We start from the raw sequence: 22,650 nt of genomic DNA, 5'->3' as shown, positions 1-22,650 counted from the left end.
TCACAGTTCATAATCATCACCATCAGTGACCATGATCAGCAGTGGCAGTACAGTAATTCATCAGAGACCGAGACCAGTAAATTCATTCATCAGTGACCATGACCAGTACATTCATTCATCAGTAACTGTTAGGGCTGGGGAAAAATTGATTTAAATCTTGAATTGAGTTGAGAGGTCAAATTGATTAAAAATTTAAGCAAATCGATTTTTTTTTATTTTTATTTTTTTCACCGCGCCGGTCCTGAGGAGCTGCGGGCAGAAGTTGTTAGGCCAGATCAGATTGGGTCTGATCTGAGGTGTGAAGGTGCAGAAATTGGGCCTAATCTGAGATCTATAGGTGCAGAATTTTGAGCCTGATCTGAGTTTTGAAGGCACAGAAATTGGGTCTGATCTGAGGTGTTAAGGTACAAAAGCTGGGCCTGATCAGAGGTGTGAAGGTGCATGTACTGGAGCTGATCTGAGCTCTGAAGGTGCAGAAATGTGGACTACTATTAGATATGAAGATGCAGAAATTAGGGCTGATCTGAGGTGTGAAAATGCAGAAATTGGGCCTGATCTAAGATCTGAAGGTGCAGAAATTGGGCCTGATTTGAGTTCTGAAGGTGCAGAAACTAGGTCTAATGTCTGGTGTGAAGGTGCAGAAGTTGAGCCTGATCTGGGATATGAAGGTGCAGAAATTGGGGCTGATCTGAGGTGTGAAGGTGCAGAAGTTGGGCCTGATCTGAGGTGTGAAAGTGCAGAAATTGGGCCTGATCTGAGTTCTGAAGATGCAGAAATTGGGTCTATTTTCTGGTGTGAAGGTGAAGAAGTTGGGCCTGATCTGAGTTGTAAAGGTGCAGAAGTTGGGCCTGATCTGAGGTGTAAAGGTGCAGAAATTGGGCCTGATCTGAGCTGTGAAGGTGCAGAAGTTAGGCCTGATCTGAGGTGTGAAGGCGCAGAAGTTGGGCCTGATCTGAAGTGTGAAGGTATACATGCACTGGGTCTCGCATGAGAACTGAAGATGCAGAAAATAGGTCTGATGTGAGATGTGAAGGAACAGAAATTGGGCCTGATCTCTGGTGTGAAGGTGCAGAATTTGTGCCTGATCTGAGGTGGGAAGGTGCAGAATTTGGGCCTGATCTGAGGTGGGAAGGTGCAGAATTTGGGCCTAATCTGAAGTGTGAAGGTGCAGAAATAAGGCCTGATCTGAGGTGTGAAAGTGCAGGAATTGGGGCTGATCTGAGGTGTGCTGGTGCAGCAAATGGGGCTCATCTGAGGTGTAAAGGTGAGGACGCTGGGGCTCATTTAAGGTGTGAAGTTGGGGCTGATCTGAGGTGTGAAGTTGCAGAAATTGGGTCTGATCTGAGGTGTGAAGGTGCAGAAGTTGAGCCTGATCTGAAGTGTGAAGGTACAGAAATTGCGGCTGATCTGAGGTGTGAAGTTGCAGAATTTGGGCCTGATCTGAGGTGTGAAAGTGCAGGAATTGGGGCTGATCTAAAGTGTGATGGTGCAAAAAACTGGGGCTGATCTGAGGTATGAAGGTGCAGAAGGTGCAGAAATGAGGTTCACATGAGAGCTTAAGGTACAGGATTTGCACTGATCCGAGGTGTGAAGGTGAAAAAAATTGGTGAGGGTAGCTTTGGCAATGCTATCTGCATTTGGATCTATTTATATGTGTGTTCATTTCCTATTATTGAAGTAGTTTACAGCATTTACTTTATAAAAATACCTTTTTGTGAATGAGGGTGTAAAGTTGACATTTATTTTTATGTAGCCCGCACTCTCAATTTCTTTGAAAACATTTTTTGGCACACCATGCTCAATAGGTTGCCTACCCCTGCTTTAACCACTTCCCGCCTATAGCAGAATGACGGCCAGGCGGTGGTTCTGTTATCCTGACTGGGCGTCATATGACGTCCAGCAGGATAACATGCCAACGTGCCCCCGTGGGGGCATGCAGCTGACACACTGCATCTCCAATCATGGGATGGAGCCTCTGTCACAGCAATCACAGCTGATTATCGCGTGAACCAGGAAGTGCCAGTAAACGGCATTCCTCGGTTCGCGCTGACAGGGAGAGCCGATCGGCGGCTCTCCCTGTCAGAGGGGGGTCTGTGCTGATAATTAGCACATTGATTATCAGCACAGTCTCATCAGATGCGCCACCACAGCTGTCAATAAGTGCCAATCAGCTGCCAGTCAGTGCCCCATCAGAAACTGATGTAATTGTCCATATCAGTGCCCACCACAGTGCCAAACGGTACCCATCACAGTGTCAATCAGTGCCCTGTCATACCTCATCATCAGTGCTGCCCATCATTGCCACCTGTCAGTGCCAATCAGTACCACCTGTCAGTGCCCATCACAGCCACCTGTCAGTGCCCATCAATTACGCCTATCAGTGCCGCCTATCAGTGCCCATCAGTGCTGCATATCAGTGGCGCCTATTGGTGCCCATTAGTGCTGCATATCAGTGCTCATCAATTCTGCATATCAGTGCCTCCTCATCAGTGTCCATCACTGCCAACTCATCAATGCTGCCTCATCAGTGCCCATCAGTGAAGGAGAAAACTAAATTTTATATCCAAAGCAAAGAAAAGCGTTTTTTTGTCCCAAAAATTTTGGTATTTTTAGTTTGTTTAGCAAAAAATAAAAACCCCAGTGGTGATCAAATACCACCAAAAAAAGCTGTATTTTTGGGAAGAAGCTTATAAAAATTTAGCTTGGGTGCAGTGTTGTATGACCGCGCAATTGTCATTCAAAGTGTGACAGCACTGACAGCTGAAAATTGTCCTATGCAGGAAGGGGCGAAAGTGCCCACTTTTGAAGTGGTTAATCATTATTAAAATCACTGTTCCTGAAAAGAAAGTTGTTTTACAAACTTTTTTTTGCATTGATACATGTCCACTAGTCAGTACCCGGGTCCCCATACATTTTTTATGGCAATAACTTGCATATAAGCCGGGGGGGTGTTCGGCCCATCCCTACTGCTGCACTCTAATACCAAATGTATTGGGACACCCGCCTTTACACACACATGACCTTTAATTGCATCCCAGTCTTAGTCCGTAGGGTTCAATATTGAGTTGCTCCACCCTATGCAGCTATAACAGCTTCAACTCTTCTGGGAAGGCTGTCCACAAGGTTTAGGAGTGTGTCTATGGGAATGTTTAAACATTCTTTTAGAAGCGCATTTGGTAGGTCAGGCACTGATGTTGGAGAGAAGGCCTGGCAGTCTGCACTCTAATTCATCTCAAAGGTGGTCTACCAGGTTGAGGTACAGGCCAGTTAAGTTTCTCCACCCAAAACTTGCTCATCGATGTCTTTATGGACCTTGCTTTGTGCACTGGTCCAAATCATTTGGTGGAGAAGGGTGAAGGAAAGAGAGCGGCAAGAAGGGACTTTGTGTGAGGTCATGATCAAAATGGGACCATGTATCTCCATCCCTAACTAGTAAGCAAATATGGGATAAATATGGATGTTTACAATATGTTTACATTATATGGGCATGTGTACATGTATGTAACTCTATGGGGTATATACAAAACACTATCAATTATTGTCTGTTTCATGTAATTATGGTTTATCTGTGCCAATAAATATTTATATTTTTATTGATAGATGTTTTTCCCGAGACTGTGTGCTTCATATAAAGTCCCAACTGTCCCCCTATCCCCTTTCCTTCCCCCTCCCTTTATCCCATATTTGCTTGGTGGAGAAGGGATTATGGTGTGGAGTTTTTTTCAGGGGTTGGGCTTGGCCCCTTAGTTCCAGTGAAGGGAACCCTTAAGGCGTCAACATACCAAGACATTTTGGCAAATTCCATGCTCCCAACTGTGTGGGAACAATTTGGGGTTGGCCCTTCCTGTTCCAACATGACTGCGCACCAGTGCACAAAGCAAGGTCCATAAAGATGTGGATGAGCGAGTTTGGGGTGGTGGAACTTGACTGGCCTACATAGAGTCCTGACCTCAACTCGATCGAACACCTTTGGGATGAATTAGAGTGTAGACAGCGAGCCAGGCCCTCTCTCCAACATGAGTGCCTGACCTCACAAATGCGCATGTGGAAGAATGGTCAAACATTCCCATAGACACACTCCTAAACCTTGTAGACAGCCTTCCCAAAAGAGTTGAAGCTGTTATAGCTGCAAAGGCTGGGCCAACACAATATTGAACCCTGTGGACTAAGACTGAAATGCCATTAAAGCTCATGTGCGTGTAAAGGCAGGTGTCCTAATACTTTTGGCAATAAGTGTATTTTACTTAGTAAAACCAGTGCAGAATTACAACATGAGGTAGAACCTGGGGAGGTATGTACCCCCAAGTAGGCACCTGCCTATAAACTGCCCAGTGCCAGTGGGGGATATATATATATATATATATATATATATATATATATATATATTACACACATACATATACACACATACACCACCGCCTTTGACAGATAAAAATCCTTTACACAAAGCAGCCAAAACACACTTGAATAACCACCTTTTCAATTTAAATGAATTAACAAAAAAGAAAGAAACACTCACTGTTATTAAATTTTATTTTGACAACTATAATATTTTTTTTTTTTTTTTGGGGGGGGGGGGGTTACTGACACTTTAAGTAGCAACGAGCACGTGTAATGTAAAAATCACATGCAAATTTACTTTCAAATGAATGTCATATATTAATAATAAATGTACACCTACAAAAATACACCATCATTTTTTTTTAAATGTGTACTATTTTTTGTTTTGTTTTTTATCTGCAAATGTGGATGTACAATGTATATGTAAAGCGCTGCGTAAATTGATGGCGCTATATAAGTGCCTGAAATAAATAAACAAATAATAAAACTCCAGTGCTGTAAAGGTTTAGTAAAGCACACTGTTTTGTAAGAGGTGTCCTAGGAGATCTCTGATTCTCTTCCAAGCTGCGGGGGGTAGTTAATGTTTCAATATTCCAGTTGGAATAGAAGGTGGGATCATAGTAAACATACATTTTATGATGCCCTTTGGAGGACTTCTGTGAAAGACCTGTGTTTATTTTAACCACAGTATGATACGTGAACTGACTGTGTTTAAGGTACTGTACATTTATATCTATTTTATTTGGAGGAAGAGATTTAACTGTAGGATGCAGTATAAAATTTTTTTTATCTAATCTTCACAATACATGCAGCTAATAGTAGATATTAGTTTGGTGCATGTTAGATACCTGTATTATGTGTTTATTGCCAGCTACATGTCAGGAATTGATGTTCACTTAAGAAAACACGTTCCTGGTGTGGTATCATTTTTGTGAAAAGGGGAAACCAGTCCTAAAAGAAAAAATATTTTTTGAGGACGGCTATCACTTGTCTACATCTGAATATGCTACTTGCCTGGCAATCACTGATCTTAGAACTGTGAGTCACTCGCCTGGAACTGGGCAATTTTGCAATTTTTCCTACACATGGTACAATCTGCATTTTTTGCTAGAAATTACTTTAAACCCCCCAAACAATTACATATTTTCTGAAAGCAGAGACCCCAGGTTTAAGGTAAAATATAAAAGATGGAATTGCATTGCTAAGTGGATAACAAACATATCAAGCCTTGAAATTGCATGCGCCTGTAAACTAGCAAAAAAAAAAAAAAAAGTAGATGCTGTAAAAGCTTTTAGAGTTAACCACAAATTATGGCCCCAGAATTTTTGCTCTAACTCTGGCAGTCATGTAGATAGTTCACGTGTGGTGTAATTTATTTTTACATACGTATGCTTACCCTATGCTGTGTGTTTGCTTTGGGGTATGTATGGGGTGACGGGGGTGCTTTTAATATTTTGTATTTATTTTATTATAATTTACACTCACCGGCCACTTTATTAGGTACACCTTGCTAATCCCGGGTCGGACCCCCTTTTGCTTTCAGAACTTCCTTAATTACTCGTGGCATAGATATAACAAGCGGTTGGAAACATTCCTCAGAGATTTTGGTCCATATTGACATGATAGCAATATGCAGTTGTCGGCTGCACATCCATGATGTGAATCTCCTGTTCCACCACGTGCCAAATGTGCTCTATTGGATTGAGATCTGATGACTGTGGAGACCATTGGAGTACAATGATCTCATTGTCATGTTCAAGAAAGCAGTTTGAGAAGATTTGAGCTTTGTGACATGGTGCATTATCCTGCTCTATGTGCTTGTTTACCTCAAATTCTGACCCTACCATATGAATGTTGAAAGCTGAAATCCAGACTCATCAGACCAGGCAACGTTTTTCTAATCTTCTATTTTCCACTTTTGGTGAGCCTGCGCGAATTGTAGCCTCAGTTTCCTGTTTTTAGTTGGCAGGAGTCACACTCGGTGTGGTCTTCTGCTGCTGTAGCCCATCTGCTTTAAGGTTTGATGTGTTGTGCATTTAGAGATGGTATTCTGCATACCTTGGTTCTAACGAGTGATTATTTGAGTTACTGTTGCCTTTCTATTATCTGGAACCAGTCTGCCCATTCTCCTCTGACATCAACAAGGCATTTTGGTCCACACAACTACCGTTCACTGGATATTTTCTCTTTTTCGGATCATTCTCTGTAAACCCTAGAGATGATCATGCGTGAAAATCCCAGTAGATAAGCAGTTTTTTAAATACAGTACTCAGACCAGCCTGCCTGACACCAACAACTATACCACGTTCAAAGTCACATAAATCCCCTTTCTTCCCAATTCTGATGCTCAGTTTGAACTTAAGCAAATCGCCTTCACCACATCTAGATGCCTAAGTGAGTTGAGTTTCTGCCACGTGATTGGCTGATTAGCAATTTGTGCTACTAAGAAATTGAACAGGTGTACATCATAAAGTGGCCAGTGAAAGCATTTTAAAAAAATGTTTTATTTAAATGTTTTTTTATTATTTAACTTTGCTGCTATCACAAGGGAACTAAAAGCCTCCTGTGTAAAAACATGGGCAGGTAACAGGTCCCCTTTATGGAGACACCAGGGGTCTTTTAGACCGCCTATGTCTCCCCTGCACTCCAATTAAGCTAATCAAGCACAGACGTGTTTACACAGGGTGTGAGCTTGCTTTAACCCCTTGAATACCAGTTTATAAACTATTAACTATACACTTTTTTTAGAACTGAACCCTTGTCAGAAAACCCATATTGTCCTGTGAATTCCAAGTCACAGGCACACCAAATAGCCACTCCCAGACCAGGCCTTGTTTGGCACTTTTGTTTACTTGTAACAACAATGCGCTTGTCAGTGTGGTGGGTGCAGTGCCCAGGGAGGGAGGGCTGGAGTGGGTGCACCGAGGAAGGAGTGTCTAATGTGGACCTGTAACGTTTTGGGGCCAGACTTTGTACAACCAGCAGCAATGATTTTTTAAACTGTCTGTAAGGGATGTTCTGATCACCACTTTAAAGGGGGTAGGTATTCTTCCTACCCACCTCCAATTTAAAGGGTATTCTTCCCACTAACGCCAGGAAATTTGTTTTTACAGGGGGTTCCCTAAGAGCTAAAATTTTTTTCAAAGGGTTCCTTTGGGGTAAAAAAAAAAGTTGAGAAAGGCTGCTCTAGATAAATATACTTCTGCAATAGTGAATAAGCTGTGATTTTTTTTTTCCTGACCTGAAATATATGGATGCCTCTAAACAGTCTTATTTGCACATCATATGCATATAAAGACATATGCCAGCTTGCATCTTTTGGAAGGATCAGATCTGCAGATGATGTATTTACATTTGTAGCACTGCAGATCAACCTGAATAGAGAATTCCAGGATTACGTTAACTTTAAATATTTAATTTGGAAATTAACAAATTATTTCCATGCCAGAATGGTCTGGCCGCTGGAGCTTTTACCAATGAATAAGGCTTCCTCTGCTTGGCCGAGCTGGAGATTGCAATGTCATGCTTCTGCCTATCTACCTTTTCACATTTTCGTGAAGAGAAAGAAGGCAGTTAAAGTATTACTAAACCCAGGAGCCTGCATTCACTATATCTGGACTCCCACAGTACACAAACCATGGAAATGCTATTTTAGTAAATATAAACTGCTAAATACTTTTTCTCATCAGCAGTGTATAGAAGTCTTGTGACTTCTAGCAGTGTCCAGCCAAGCACTCGTTAAAGCTTGTAGGAGGAGTTTTCTGACTGGTCTATGAGACTGCAAGACCCCTGACTCTTTGTCTGGACAGTGCTGATTGGCCCTGTGCTGATCACATGCACTCTCCTAAGCAAAAAAAGCCCTCTAGCAATACACACCAAACTGAGCATGTGCAGCCTGACTCCATAGACTCTGTGTTATCAGGAAATTATCAGGGGACCAGTGGAAGGAGGGGAGGATCTGTGCATACAGGATTAAACAGCCCTTTTACACAATGTGGGGGATTAACCCCTTAGGTTCCACAGTGAGTATAACGAGCATGCTTTACTGCATATACACACTGATTTTACTGTTGTGGGTTTAGTAAGGCTTTAACAATCAGGTTTGTGTTTTATTTTTGTGTAAATTTCATCATACATCCAAACCTTTATTTTAGAAACTGGCTGCCAGTAATACTGCATAATGCCACTATCGGATCTCCATCTACCTGCAATCAATAAGACTGGAAACAGCACAGACAAAACTATGACCCTCCCAGGTCTTGTTGATTTTTTCAATGTAAAGAATATTAACATTCACAAGAACAAAATGCAAGGTCACAATATACAAAACGGCCAACTTAAAAATCTGCCAACAACATTAAGGTACTGTACAACCTTATAGCATGTGATTAAGAAATAATAATCCTAGCCCATCTTTCATATTCTTGGTAACCACTATTTCCTTAAACGTATGTTTCTTTATCGTACATCACGGAACAGAGAGCAACAGTAATAACTATATAGGTTATATGGCACCTTCAGGTGGTGGACACTGGCACCCCTCCCCTTACCGGGAGTACCTCAGTTTTTTCGCCAGTGTCTTGGGTGTTGGTCACGAGTAAAGATGTGCTGTGCTGAGCTCCGCTGGAATATTCCTTACTGGAGCAAACCATGCAACCGGATCCATTCAAAGTGTCTTTTCCAGGGCGAATTGAATGGTACCCGGGCCTTGTGTCCGTAGAAACAAGGTTTTACCTGTAACGCTTCTCTTTTAAGAGAGCTGGACCCTGAGATCCAGTATTTGGTTTTTCCTGGCGGGGTGCTTTTTACAGGCCCAGGTCTGTGGATCTACTGATAAAAAGGGGGCCCCAGTCCCTGAAGGTTTTCTAATGGAGCCCACAGTGAGAGGTGAAGATTGGGTCTGTTACCACAGAACCCTGCAGCTGGATAAGGTAAGGGAGATTCCTGAGGAATTTTTCTAATTCTTGTGGGCTTTCTTCTAGTAAGTAGTAAGTAAATGTTGCTATGCCTATAGTCACCACTGGGGGCTGTCAAGAGCACGTACCTGATCCCGTGCTTGTCAGTCTCGCCTCTGTGTTTCAAGCTGCACGCTTCCTCTGGCCCAGGCTCCAGGTAAAGTCGTGGGAAAGGGGGGTTTTCTTCTCCCAGGAATGTCCCTCCACCTAGATAGCTTCCTCCAGGGAGAGGGAGCATGATGCTAGATGGCGGTGTACCTCGCCGCTCAGTCTGCCATTATGGCGGTTCCTTTAGCGGTAGCTCTCATCCTCCCCCAGTCCTCCTCCATGCGGTCCGGTCTGGATCGGAGCCCGCTGGAGCAGGAAACAATTTAATTTAAAATAGATGAAGGAGGGGGGTGCGGTGGGTGGTCGGAGGAAGGGGGCGGGGCTTAGCAGCGTTGGTGCGAATTGAGCATCCACAACGCGGGCTGCATAGTTATAAAATGCACCTTTTTCAGGTGCATACACCTAAGAGGGACACAGAGCGGACGGGTGGCATGTGAGTGGGTGACACAGGCATTCCCAGGCACATTTATTTTAAGCATCAGGCAGGGCTTAATAGCAGCGGCAGTTGCTGGACTATTGCTCAGCAGTGGGTAAATTTTTTTGGCGGTACCTCTGCGTTTGTGCTCAGTACTATGACCAGAGGAGGTGGTTCAAATACCACAAAGACCAAGGACACAAAGGGGTTGCCCTCAGGTCCTAGGGACCCTTCCTCTGCAACACCATCCCGATCTAAGGAGGTTGGTCAGAGTAAGCCATCAGGGTCATCAGGGGCTGCAATTGCTTCCGACACTTCAGCCCCTGTCTATATAACTGAGCAGATCCTCTCCTCAGTTATGAGTGGCTTAGAGGAAAGATTAGTGGATTTATTCGCATCTTCACAAAGTGGAAGAAAACGCATTGGGTCCCCCTCTACCACCCAGGGTCCTCAAACAGAGGAACTGTGGGAGGGGGAAGATGAATCCCCCTCAGGGGAACTTGAACAGGCTGATGATTTCTCTTCCGTGGGATCAAGTGGGGAAGGACCTTCTTCAGCTTCACACGCTGAGAAATTGGGTCCACTCCACATTTAAGCTACCCTTAACGGGGTCGGTTAAAGAGCTCACTTCCTGTTTGGGTTCACTAAAGCCTCAGCAAGCCTTGCGTGCCTTTCCTGTCCGTTAATTACTAAAAAAGCTTATGTATTCTGAGTGGGATCACCCAGATAAAAAACTTTTTGGAAGGAAAAAAAGTGCTTAACATTTTATCCTATGGGGGAAAAAATTTTACTAAGGTGTGGAGTATACCAGCAATTGACGCTGCGATATCCTTTGTGAATAAAAGTTTGACTTGTCTGGTTGACAATGTACAAATGCTTAGGGATCCAACTGATAAAAGATTGGAATTTCTGTTTCATTTTTTTATTGGCAGGTTCAGTGGCTCAACCTACAGGAGCAGCAATTGGGGTATGTCGGTCTTTGAGAGACCATTTGAAACAGGTACTCAAGGTGTTTCCTGAACAGCAGGCCCAGGAACTAGCCGAGCTGCCAGCGGCTTAGTGTTTTACAAAAGACGCAATCAGAGATTCTATTCTTCAAATCTCTCGCCTTACGCTTGGGTTGGTACATATGCGTAGAATCTTATGGTTGAAAAAGTTGGTCTGCTGAAGCACCATGCAAAAGCTCCTGGCTGGTTTTCCTTCCGCTGTGAAAAGCTGTTTTGGGAGGATCTGGACAAATATATCCAAAAAATAATGTCCAAAAAGTGGGAAAAGTACCCTTTTTGCCAGTTAAGAAAAAGAGTAAACGTCCCTCATTTAAACGGGCTCTTTTTTTCCAGTGTCGCGGCAGCCTCCACCGTCAGGTTTAAGAGGTAAACCTCAGGGTCAACCCCAGTGACAAAAGAAGTCCTGGGGGAGGAAACCCACAAGACAGAACTCTAAAGCCTCTTTATGAGGGGGCACCCCCGCTAGCTCAAGTGGGGGGGGGAGACTTCTGCAGCTCTCTAAGGTCTGGCAGGAAAGAATTTCGGGACAGATGGGTGGTCTTCAAAAAAGCTCTACTTTACAGACTAGAGTTCCGAGAACTCCCGTCTCCTCAGGTCAAATGTCCCCAAAGATCCAGAGAAAAAGAAGTCTCTCTTTCTAGCGTTAGACCGACTTTTGTCACAAAAAGTGATCTTGATGGTCCCCGTGGAAGAGCAGGGGGTCAGGGTTTTATTCAAACCTTTTCACGGTACCAAAGCCAAATAGGGATGTCAGACCCATTCTAGATCTCAAAGATCTAAACCGATTCCTGAAGATTCGCTCTTTTCGCATGGAATCAATCAGATCAGTAGTCTCCATCCTACAGGGGGAGAGCTTCTGGCATCAAAAAACTTCATTTTCAGTTTGTAGCCTTGCCTTTCGGTCTAGTTACTGCACCTCGGGTGTTTACAAAACTTCTGGCCCTTTTCTCTGGCCAGATAAAGGACTCAAGGTATAACAATAATAGCATACATGGACAACCTGCTCTTAATAGACCGATCGGTAGTCCGTTTGGATCAAAGCGTAGTCACCACAATCAACTACCTGGAATTCCTAGGTTGGGTCATCAACCTAGAGAAATCTTCTTTAACGCCAGTAAGAAGATTAGAGCACTTGGGTCTGGTCATATATACAGCTCAGAAGAAGGTGTTTTTACCCCAGGCAAAGATCAGCGCCATAAAGGAGCTGGTCCAAGGGGTCAGGGCAAAGAAAGGTCCTTCCATTCGCCTTTGTATGAGGTTATTGGGGAAGATGATGGCTTCATTCAAAGCAGTTCCCTATGCTCAGTTTCATTTGAAACTGCTGCAAAACAGTATCCTATCGGCCTGGAACAAAAAAGATTCAGGCACTAGATTTTCCAATGCGGTTGTCGCCAAAGGTGCGCCAGAGCCTCAGTTGGTGGAGGATTTCCGAGAATCTGCAGAAGGGGAAATCTTTCTTACCGGTTACCTGGAAGGTGGTAACAACAGATGCCAGCCTTTCAGGTTGGGGAGCAGTCCTGGAAGAAGCGTCTGTCCAAGGGAAATGGTCCAGAACCGAAAGGACCTTGCCCTCAACATTCTAGAGATTCAGGCAGCCCGTCTAGCCCTAAGGGCCTGGACGTTCAGGTTGCAGAATTCTCCTGTCAGGATTCAATCCGACAATGTCACAGTAGTGGCTTATATCAATCACCAAGGGGTCACCAGAAGTCAGGCAGCCCAGGGAGAGGTAAACCATATTCTAACCTGGGCAGAAGAACATGTGCCATACATTTTGGCAATCTTCACTTCAGGGGTAGAGAACTGGCAGACAGACTAATTAATTTGCCAGCAGTTGTTCCCGGGGGAATGGACCCTTCACCCCGACATCTTCCTGGCTATATGCCAAAGATGGGGGATCCCAGATGTAGATCTGTTTGCCTCCAGGTTCAACAACAAAGTCGACAACTTTGTGTCAAGAACAAGGGATCCACTCAAATGCGTAACACATGCGTTGGTGACCCCATGGAATCAGTTCTCACTGATTTATGCATTCCCTCCTATTTTGCTGTTACCTCGACTTCTTTGCAGGATCAAGCGAGAAAAGAAGTCAGTAGTTCTTGTGGCCCCAGCATGGCCCAGGAGATCTGGGTATGCAGAAATGGCGGTAGGGGACCCATGGACCCTACCACCACATCCAGACCTGCTATCGTAGGGACCAGTGTTCCATCCTATTTTACAAATGCTAAATTTAACGGTTTGCCTATTGAAACCCACATTCTAAAGAATCGTGGGCTTTCAGGCTCAGTGATATCTACCTTGATTAATGCAAGGAAGCCAGCTCCCAGAGTCATTTATTATAGAGTCTGGAAGGCATATGTTTCTTGATGTGAATCCAGGGGTTGGCATCCTAGGAAGTATGTCATAGGTAGAATTCTTGCCTTTCTGCAAATGGAGCTAGAGATGAAGCTGGCCTTGAATACTATCAAGGGCCAGGTCTCGGCCTTATCAGTATTGTTTCCACGTCCGCTGGCTTCGCATTCTTTGATCCGAAGCTTTATATAGGGGGTAACGCGGCTAAATCCACCGGTTAAAGCACCCCTGAACCCTTGGGACATGAATTTAGTTCTGTCGGCATTACAAAAACAGCCTTTTGAGCCAATACGACATGTTCCTTTGGTCCTTTTGACAAGGAAGCTAGTTTTTCTCGCAGCCATTTCTTCTGCAAGAAGGGTATCAGAGTTAGCGGCTCGCTCTTGTAAAGAGCCATATTTAATCGTTCACAAGGATAAAGTGGTATTGCACCCTCATCCTACCTTCTGCCAAAGGTGGTTTCAGGTTTTCACCTAAACCAGGATATTGTTTTACCTTCTTTTTTTCCAGAACCCTGTTCTAAGGAAGAAAGTCACTACACTCTTTGGATGTAGTGAGAGCAGTCAAGATCTGTTTGAAGGCGACTGCTCACATTCGAAAAACAGATATTTTGTTCATGTTGCCTGAAGGTCCTAGGAAAAGACAGGCAGCATCAAAATCCACTATTGGTAATTATTCAAGCTTATGGCTTGAAGAAGAAACTGAGTAAAATATAAATCTGCGCGTGTATGCCTATAAGCAGCTGGACACCAGGGTCAATCAATCAAATCCCTTAAGTCAAAATATAAAAGATGGTGCAGCGCTAAATGAAATAAACATCAAGGGATACTATAAACGGTTAAATGAGAGGATACCCATACAACATAAGATAACCTTATAATAGATGTTAAAACAAAACGTTATTTTTAAAACTATGTATCAAAGTCCAGAAAAGTCCATGAAAAATCCAAAAAATCTTAAGAGATTCCACCAAGTGAACGTGATATCATGCTGGTATAGGTGATTGATGTGCCCTTCACCGATATCTGAAATAGCCTCTCACCTGACGACCAGGACCTTTTAATTACAGAGGGTCATGTAAGCCTTCCCTTACGGGTCATATAAATGGATGGTATTCAGAATCAGGAACCAAGAGCTCCGTCACACACCGGGTGGGATAATTCAGGATGTTCCAATGGTATCTATGGACTCTATACATTCTCTGCTTGGGCTGCCTTTTTTGGGTATCTCCAAATCTTCAAAAAGATTAACTGCATATATTCTGACAGCTGCTAGGAGACTCATTCCACTGCAGCAGTCCCATCTCAGACACTCCTTTTGGACACCATAATGGAAATTAAGAGAATGGAGAACCTGATTACAACAGATGTATCGCGAAATGTACAATCTGAACTTTGGTCCACTGTTTATGTATCTTTGTATTTTGTTACAACTTGTAAACTCTTAAAATCTGACCCCTGTTTTACCAGCAGGTCAGACAAAGCAGATCCCCTATGGGGGTAATCAATGAATCGGCTGATAATCCCTCTGTGTCAGCCTCTTTCTCCTCACTGGCATTCACCAGTCTCAGACCTCCCTCGGGTAATTCTGGTCCAATGAATCAGCCGATTCATTGATTACCCCCATAGGGGATCTGCTTTGTCTGACCTGCTGGTAAAACAGGGGTCAGATTTTAAGAGTTTACAAGTTGTAACAAAATACAAAGATACATAAACAGTGGACCAAAGTTCAGATTGTACATTTCGCGATACATCTGTTGTAATCAGGTTCTCCATTCTCTTAATTTCCATTATGGTGTCCAAAAGGAGTGTCTGAGATGGGACTGCTGCAGGCTTCCAATGAAGTGGAATGAGTCTCCTAGCAGCTGTCAGAATATATGCAGTTAATCTTTTTGAAGATTTGGAGATACCCAAAAAAGGCAGCCCAAGCAGAGAATGTATAGAGTCCATAGATACCATTGGAACATCCTGAATTATCCCACCCGGTGTGTGACGGAGCTCTTGGTTCCTGATTCTGAATACCATCCATTTATATGACCCGTAAGGGAAGGCTTACATGACCCTCTGTAATTAAAGGGTCCTGGTCGTCAGGTGAGAGGCTATTTCAGATATCGGTGAAGGGCACATCAATCACCTATACCAGCATGATATCACGTTCACTTGGTGGAATCTCTTAAGATTTTTTGGATTTTTCGGATTTTTCGTGGACTTTTCTGGACTTTGATACATAGTTTTAAAAATAACGTTTTGTTTTAACATCTATTATAAGGTTATCTTATGTTGTATGGGTATCCTCTCATTTAACCGTTTATAGTATCCCTTGATGTTTATTTCATTTAGCGCTGCACCATCTTTTATATTATGGCTTGAAGAAGAAGGTCCCACCTTTTTAGGTCAAAGTGCACTCCACCAGGGCTGTTAGTGCTTCGTGGGTCACCAAGCCTCCATGGCTCAAATCTGCAAGGCCGCAACCTGGTCTTCAGTCCATACATTCACCAGATTCTATCAGGTGGATATAAGAAGGCATGAGGATATTGCCTTTGGGCATAGTGTGCTGCAGGCAGCAGTATAGGTCCTCAGGTCTGATAGCACCCTACTTTTGTTGTGTCCCCTCCCCTCAGGTGAGATTGCTCTGGGACATCCCATACAGTTATTACTGTGGCTCTGTGTCCCGTGATGTACAATAAAGAAAATAGGATTTTCATAACGGCTTACCTGTAAAATCCTTTTCTTGGAGTACATCACGGGACACAGAGGTCCCTCCCCTCTTTCTGGTTACACGTGTATTGCTTTGCTACAAAACTGAGGTACTCCCGGTAAGGGGAGGGGTTATATGGGGAATTGAACTTCCTGTTTAGGATGTGCCAGTGTCCATCACCTGAAGGTGCCATATAACACATAAAGTTATTACTGTGGCTCTGTGTCCCGTGATGTACTCCAAGAAAAGGATTTTACAGGTAAGCTATTATAAAAATCCAATTTTTATGCTGTTGGAAATTTAGCATGGTGAGAAATGTTTCCAAATACTGTCAGTGGCTTGGATGAGCTATGAAACATCTTCAATATTACATTATATTACTACATTACATAACAAGTCCAATTAACTACTACTAGTATTTCCAAAGACATAAAAAAATGGGTTCCCCAAATCAATATACAGTAAGGAATGGCTTCTCTATAATACTGGACATGGAGTAATAACTATGTTGCAGTATTCATTTATAAAAAAAAAATCATGTCATGCTGCTTCTTACTTGAGTTATACAGTATAGCAGGACTATAATGACATACGATACCGATTGCTTAGTTAATCATTTTGCCCAAATCTTGGGTGCTGGGGTTCAGGGATTCAGATCCCAAGTGTCTAATAGAGGTTTTAATTTTTTTCAGATTGTAAGAACCAAACAAAAAATCAAAACTGACAGAGGTTTTACCAACCTGTTACCGTATCCAAAGCTAATATTTTGGAACAAATACTTGTTAAGGGGTGTATATATAAAACAAAAATAAAAATTCTCACTTAAATATTCTTACTGTGAAATTGTGCGAAGATCAAATATTATTAGTAGACTTGTGTATGGCGGAAAATTTTGTTTCGTTTTGTTTTCATTCGTAAAATACAGAATTTCATTCTGTTATACTGGTTATGTTACGTTAATTCAGTTTTGGATAATTACTTTAATGAATCGATTCCTTTTATTGTTTAATTGTTTTGTTTTCAGATAATTCATGATTTATGTATATAAAATGGTGATAACGAATCTTAATTATGAAAGTCGTTTGTTTATTGAATCCATTAACACACACACACAAAATAACAATGTCTCTTCTGCTGCTTCTCAAAACTCGTCTCCTCTGCTCGATTACAACACTCTTCTCACTCAGTTCTCAGGAATGCACTTTGCGAGTATTATTAATCCAACCTCCAGCACAAAATGAATCAGTTGATTGGGCTGTAAGATTTACTCCGAGTTAACCTGCTGTTTCATTAGACCTTTAACGAATCATGCTGAATAAATTTGTTATTTTCGTTATAATTTCTTTCGTATTATTAGGCTATTTGTCTCCAGATTCAATGTGTAAATCAGGAAAATACTGCATTATGGCCATTAGATGGAGCTGATAATTATAGTAAACGTTTATTTCTCATGATTATCAACTCCAACTAGTGGCCATAATGCAGTATTTTCCTGAAACATGCATTCCATGGAGAGAGAAAATAGCCTTATAACATTTTGCTCCATTTGCAAAGAATGAATGTACATGCAGTTTCCAAGGGCAAATAGCTCTGAAAACCTTTTATAAATACACCCCTAAGTGTTAGAGGTTCACTTTTTATAGTTGAATTAAATTTAAGAGTGCAGTTCAAACCTGAGTTAATTGTTATAGGGACGTGAAGGGTTAAGACCTGGTAGTGCATTCTCGTCCATTTATATTAACCCATTACATAGTGTTAATAAGAATCATTAAAAAAAAAAGAAATATTTATTGTTGTAAGTTACATTAATGTTTCATTGGCAGCCATTCACTGGTACCAAGGGCCTGCTTTAGGGCTTATGTAGATGGCCAAATGCAGCATGCTCAGCTTGCACTTGAGATCTATTGGAGGCACTTCTGAGATCCTTCTGAAGCTCCTTCAAAGCTACTTTGTATTCCAGTTGTCTTGTATAGGGAGAAATGTAAATACAATTGCCTACGTACAAAAGCCCTTACTATAGTATGTGCTCATTGTCCACATTCTGGCAGGTTATGATGCCTATTCTTTAATCGCAAGTGATGAGACATACATATCAATCATTCATTTTGCCCCTGTAGCCAATAGACATACCACTGGTGAACCAGAGCTACTAGTATATTTTGTCAATAACTTAATCTGTTACACTTGTCAGTGTGACTTTTCTTTATTATAAAACTATATTACATGTGGCTGTTTTGAACCTATTAATTCCCTCGGCACTAAATGTAACAGTTTCTCCTATGGTCTAGTACTCATGCATCAGAGCAGAAAAAAAATGTAGTCTGAAGTGGTCTTGGGGGCATATAAGCAGCAGATTTGCATGTTTCCACTTCATGTTACTAAAGGGAGGAATAAGTCTGGAGGAATCTGTCTCTCTGGATTTGGGGAGAACACAGTGATATACAGTATAAATACCTTCTATTTTAATAAGAGCTGCTTCAGCAAGCTCTGCTTATCAAGACTGTAAGCATGCAGCAGCTTGTAAGACTATTTTATGGGAAATAATACGGTACTATTACTGCAATTAATGCTTTTGCTTTAAAAGAAATAGCTATCAAGGAAAATCTGCTGTATCACCTAATGGATTGACCAGTTACTGCCATTGATCAGCCACGGGAATAGATAACAAAGTCTTTCCTGTGCCAGTTTACTATCCTAAATAAATTAACTGCAATCAATTGCTCAAATTGTACTGATCAAGCTTTTCTTTAAGTAGGGAATGTAATTTATACCACTTATGCAGTGTCTGACTTAATGTGGGACTTTACTGTTGCATTCTTAACACAACATTAACCATACAGCTAAATGCCTGGACCATAATCCTTCACTTGATGTCCTGTGAATACATAATAAAATGTAATGCCTTGTGCTGTATTATCAGAGTATTTAACTGTGAGTTTACTTCAGCGCAAATATGTGTGCATAATATACAAATATGTGTGCATAATATACAAATATGTGTAAAAATAATATACACATATATGTGAAAAGATATTGCTTCTGGCACCAACCAAGTATTCACATCTTTACTTTGTAAAAATATATATATTTAAAACAATAGTGCCACACAATATGACAAATAATCTATTACTGTGTTTGATCTAGTGCATTTAACCACTTATGGGAAAATTGTGGGAAATTACTGCGCTAAACCAAAAATATGTGAAAAAGCTGCTAACACTCAAAGTCCAAACAGAATAGAGAAATACAGTGTAGCGCTAAAAACAATAAAGAACTAAGACAATTGTATGCTTAACATATAACCAATGTGATAATCAAACAAAAAAAATCCAATGTTCACTGTAGTGAACTAATGAAAAGAAAAATTAAGTTCAACAAAGAGTGTCCATCAAATACGCAGTAGTAAATCTTCATTTAAAAAGATATAGGTATCTGTTTATGAAGTAGTGAAATCTATTCACTGCTTTATTCTCCGGCATTCACAGAAGAGATCTTTCTCCTCTGTGTGCCTGTTTATGAAGCAGAGTAGATCGTTTCACCTTTGGAGGAGTGAAGCGTTCTACAAACGCTTCCAACAGTGGAGAATGGCCCCTGATACTGGAATCTCGTGAGACTTTACGAGATTACAGCACCAGAAATTCACAGAAGCACCGAGATGTCAGTTTATTAAGCAGCGATAAATCACCACTCAGTACACTGACAGGCGGCCTGGTTAATGTTAATAAAATAACTAGTCCCCTACATTATATGTATATATATATATATATATATATATATATGTATACACACACACACACATTATATATACATGTATATACATACACATTATATATACATGTATATACACATATACACATTATTTATATATATGTATAAATATGTATACACATAAATATGACAGGGGGACATGGTTACAGTGTTGGGGGGTCTGAACAAAGTAGAAGAAAGTTAAAAATCTTCCTCCTTCCCCCTCAGATCCCCTGGGATTCCCTCTTCACTCCCCGATTCACCACCTCTGAGAGTGTGAATTCTGACACAGATCGCCAGTGAAGTGCTGAGATTGCAGCTTCATAAACTGACCGTTACTGTGTCAGTCAATGAGGATTCTCTGTGTGCGGAGATCATCGGCGGGAGAACATGTTCAAACACTTCTCCCCCGATTATCTCTGTTTCATAAACTGTTTATGGACTGTGATCAGCGGCGATCCTGGGGATCACCGCTGTTCATTTCTTCATAAACGGACACCAAAGTGTAGACAACATACAATTACCAGTGAAGCTGTAAAGATGAAAAAGATCCTCTGTAACAAGGATATGGATGGGTACTCTTACCGGATGCGGTGGACCCACTTACCAGCGGTAGTGGGTCAATCAGGCTTATGTGGGTGGAATGCCTCACGGTATGGATTTTAGGCAGAAGAAGGATCACTCCAAACAGGATATGACCACGCTTCAATGATGATAGTCCAGGCGAGGCTCCTGAATCCTTGTAATTCTCCAATATGTGACAAAAACCTCTACTCTGTGAGCTGACCCTCAGAAGGTTAGAGTGTATATGAAGAGGCTCAACCAGAAGAAAATGGAAACAAGGGAAAAAACTCCATATGGTGCAGTTCAAAAACTGGAGTGGTTTATTTAAAATTGCGGTACATCAAATGGAATGAGTACATAAAAATGGTGATCACGAGTATAAATTTAAAATAGAACAAAGAGCAATATGGGGAGCAAGCGTAGCGAACCCGACACATTTCGTCCAAAATGGAATTCAACTTGGGCATAGCAGTTGACCACTTGCCGACCAGCTCCTGTACATATACAGTGGCAGGTTGGCTCTCCTGCGCAAAGCGCCGTATATATACGTTGGCTCCTTTAAGAGCCATAGCAGGCGCCCGCGTGCCCGCTGCACGCCGGGGGACCAGATGCGCATGGCTGGCGGGCGCAATCGCTGCTGGCCACCTGCACTCGTGGGCACGAGAGCCAGAATGGGGATTTGTGTGTGTAAACACACAAATCCTCATTCTGACAGGGGAGTAGAGACAGATCTGCTGTTTGCAGTAATTCCAAACCATGATATGTCTTCTTCCCCAGTCAGGCTCATCCCCCCACAGTTAGAAACACTAACTAGGGGACACATTTAACCCCTTGATCTCCCCCTAGTGCTAACCCCTTCCCTGCCAGTGACATTTACACAGTAATCAGTGCATTTTTATAGCACTGATCGCTGTATAAATGTCATTGTTCCCTAAAATGTGTCAAAAGTGTACGGTCCGCCGCAATGTCGCAGTCCCACTAAAAATTGCAGATTGCCATTACTAGTAAAAAAATAATAATAATAAAAATGCCATAACTCTATCCCCTCTTTTGTAGATGCTATAACGTTTGCGCAAACCAATCAATATACGCTTGTGATTTTTTTTTTACTAAAAATATGTAGAAGAATACATATTGGCCTAAATGGGTGAAGAAATGTGTTTTTTAAAATTATTTTCTGGATATTTATTATAGCAAAAAGTAAAAAATATTGGGGCTTTTTTTCAAAATTGTTGCCCTTTTTTTGTTTTTAGCGCAAAAAATAAAAACCGCAGCGATGAGCAAATACCACCAAAAGAAAGCTCTATTTATGGGAAAAAAAGGACGTCAATTTTGTTTGGGTACAACGTCGCATAACCGCGCAATTGTCAGTTAAAGCGATGCAGTCCCGTATCGCAAAAAATGGCCTGGTCATTAAGGGGGCAAATCCTTGCGGGTCTGAAGTGGTTAAAAAAAAAAAACTAGTAGTGCTTCAATTCATATACACTATATTATGAAAAGTATTGATACGCCTGCCTTTACACGCACATGAACTTTAATGGCATCCCAGTCTTAGAGTTGGCCCACCCATTGCAGCTATAACAGCTTCAACTCTTCTGGGCTGTCCCAGGTTTAGGAGTGTGTCTATAGGAATGTTTGACCATTCTTCCAGGAGCACATTTGTGAGGTCAGGCACTGATGTTGGACAAGAAGGCCTGGCTCGCAGTTTGCACTCTAATTCATCCCAAAGGTGTTCTATAGGGTTGAGGTCAGGACTCTGTACAGGCCAATCAAGTTTCTCCACCCCAAACTCGCCCATCCATGTCTTTATGGACCTTGCTTTGTGCACTGGTGTGCAGTCATGTTGGAACAGGAAGGGGCCAAACTGTTCCCACAAAATTGGGAGCATGAAATTGTCCAAAATGTCTTGGTATACTGATGCCTTAAGAGCTCCCTTCACTGGAACTAAGGGGCCGAGCCCAACCCCTGAATAACAACTCCACACCATAATCCCCCCTCCACCAAATGATTTGGACCAGTGCAGTTCTTTCCATAGATTTTCTATTAAATTCAAGTCAGGTGATTGGCTGGGCCATTCTAACAGCTTTGTATTCTTTCTTTGAAACCAATTGAGTGTTTCCTTGACATTGTGTTTGGGATCATTGTCTTGCTGAAATGTCCACCCTCATTTCATCTTCATCATCCTGGTAGATGGCAGCATATTTTTTTTGCTTTCAAAGATTTTTATTTGTTCAACACAAGAATACATGAAACAACACTACTTCCAAAGAGGCATAATAAGAACCACTGTGATTACAGGTAAAAGCAACTGTTGAGGTGGGGAAGGGCTGTTATCTCTGAGTCAGCACTGTATTCTCAGTGTTACAAACCAGCTTTTGGTATCAGTATCTGGGAACTTGGCGAGATTCTCCCGACACCCCTAAAGGGATCACACTGTGCCTGGAGAGCTCCCCCAAATAACCAGAGA

The 22,650-nt window shown here is 42.0% G+C and overlaps 1 protein-coding gene across 1 annotated transcript in view; it reads left to right on the top strand.

Annotated features, from left to right (window-relative positions):
• Nucleotides 1-4,946: 4,946 nt before the first annotated feature.
• LOC141134520 (uncharacterized) overlaps nucleotides 4,947-22,650 on the top strand; it is a 104,198-nt gene continuing 86,494 nt past the window's right edge. The window contains exons 1-2 of the mRNA XM_073624031.1: nucleotides 4,947-5,057; nucleotides 8,496-8,703. Of these exons, the coding sequence (XP_073480132.1) occupies nucleotides 8,522-8,703 (182 nt within the window). The 5' untranslated portion in view covers nucleotides 4,947-5,057; nucleotides 8,496-8,521. The remainder of the gene's footprint in view (nucleotides 5,058-8,495; nucleotides 8,704-22,650) is intronic.

This window comes from Aquarana catesbeiana, linkage group LG03 (assembly GCF_042186555.1).
Source record: "Aquarana catesbeiana isolate 2022-GZ linkage group LG03, ASM4218655v1, whole genome shotgun sequence".
In the NCBI taxonomy this organism is placed as follows: domain Eukaryota; kingdom Metazoa; phylum Chordata; class Amphibia; order Anura; family Ranidae; genus Aquarana; species Aquarana catesbeiana.
This window is presented reverse-complemented; position numbering and strand designations above follow the sequence as displayed.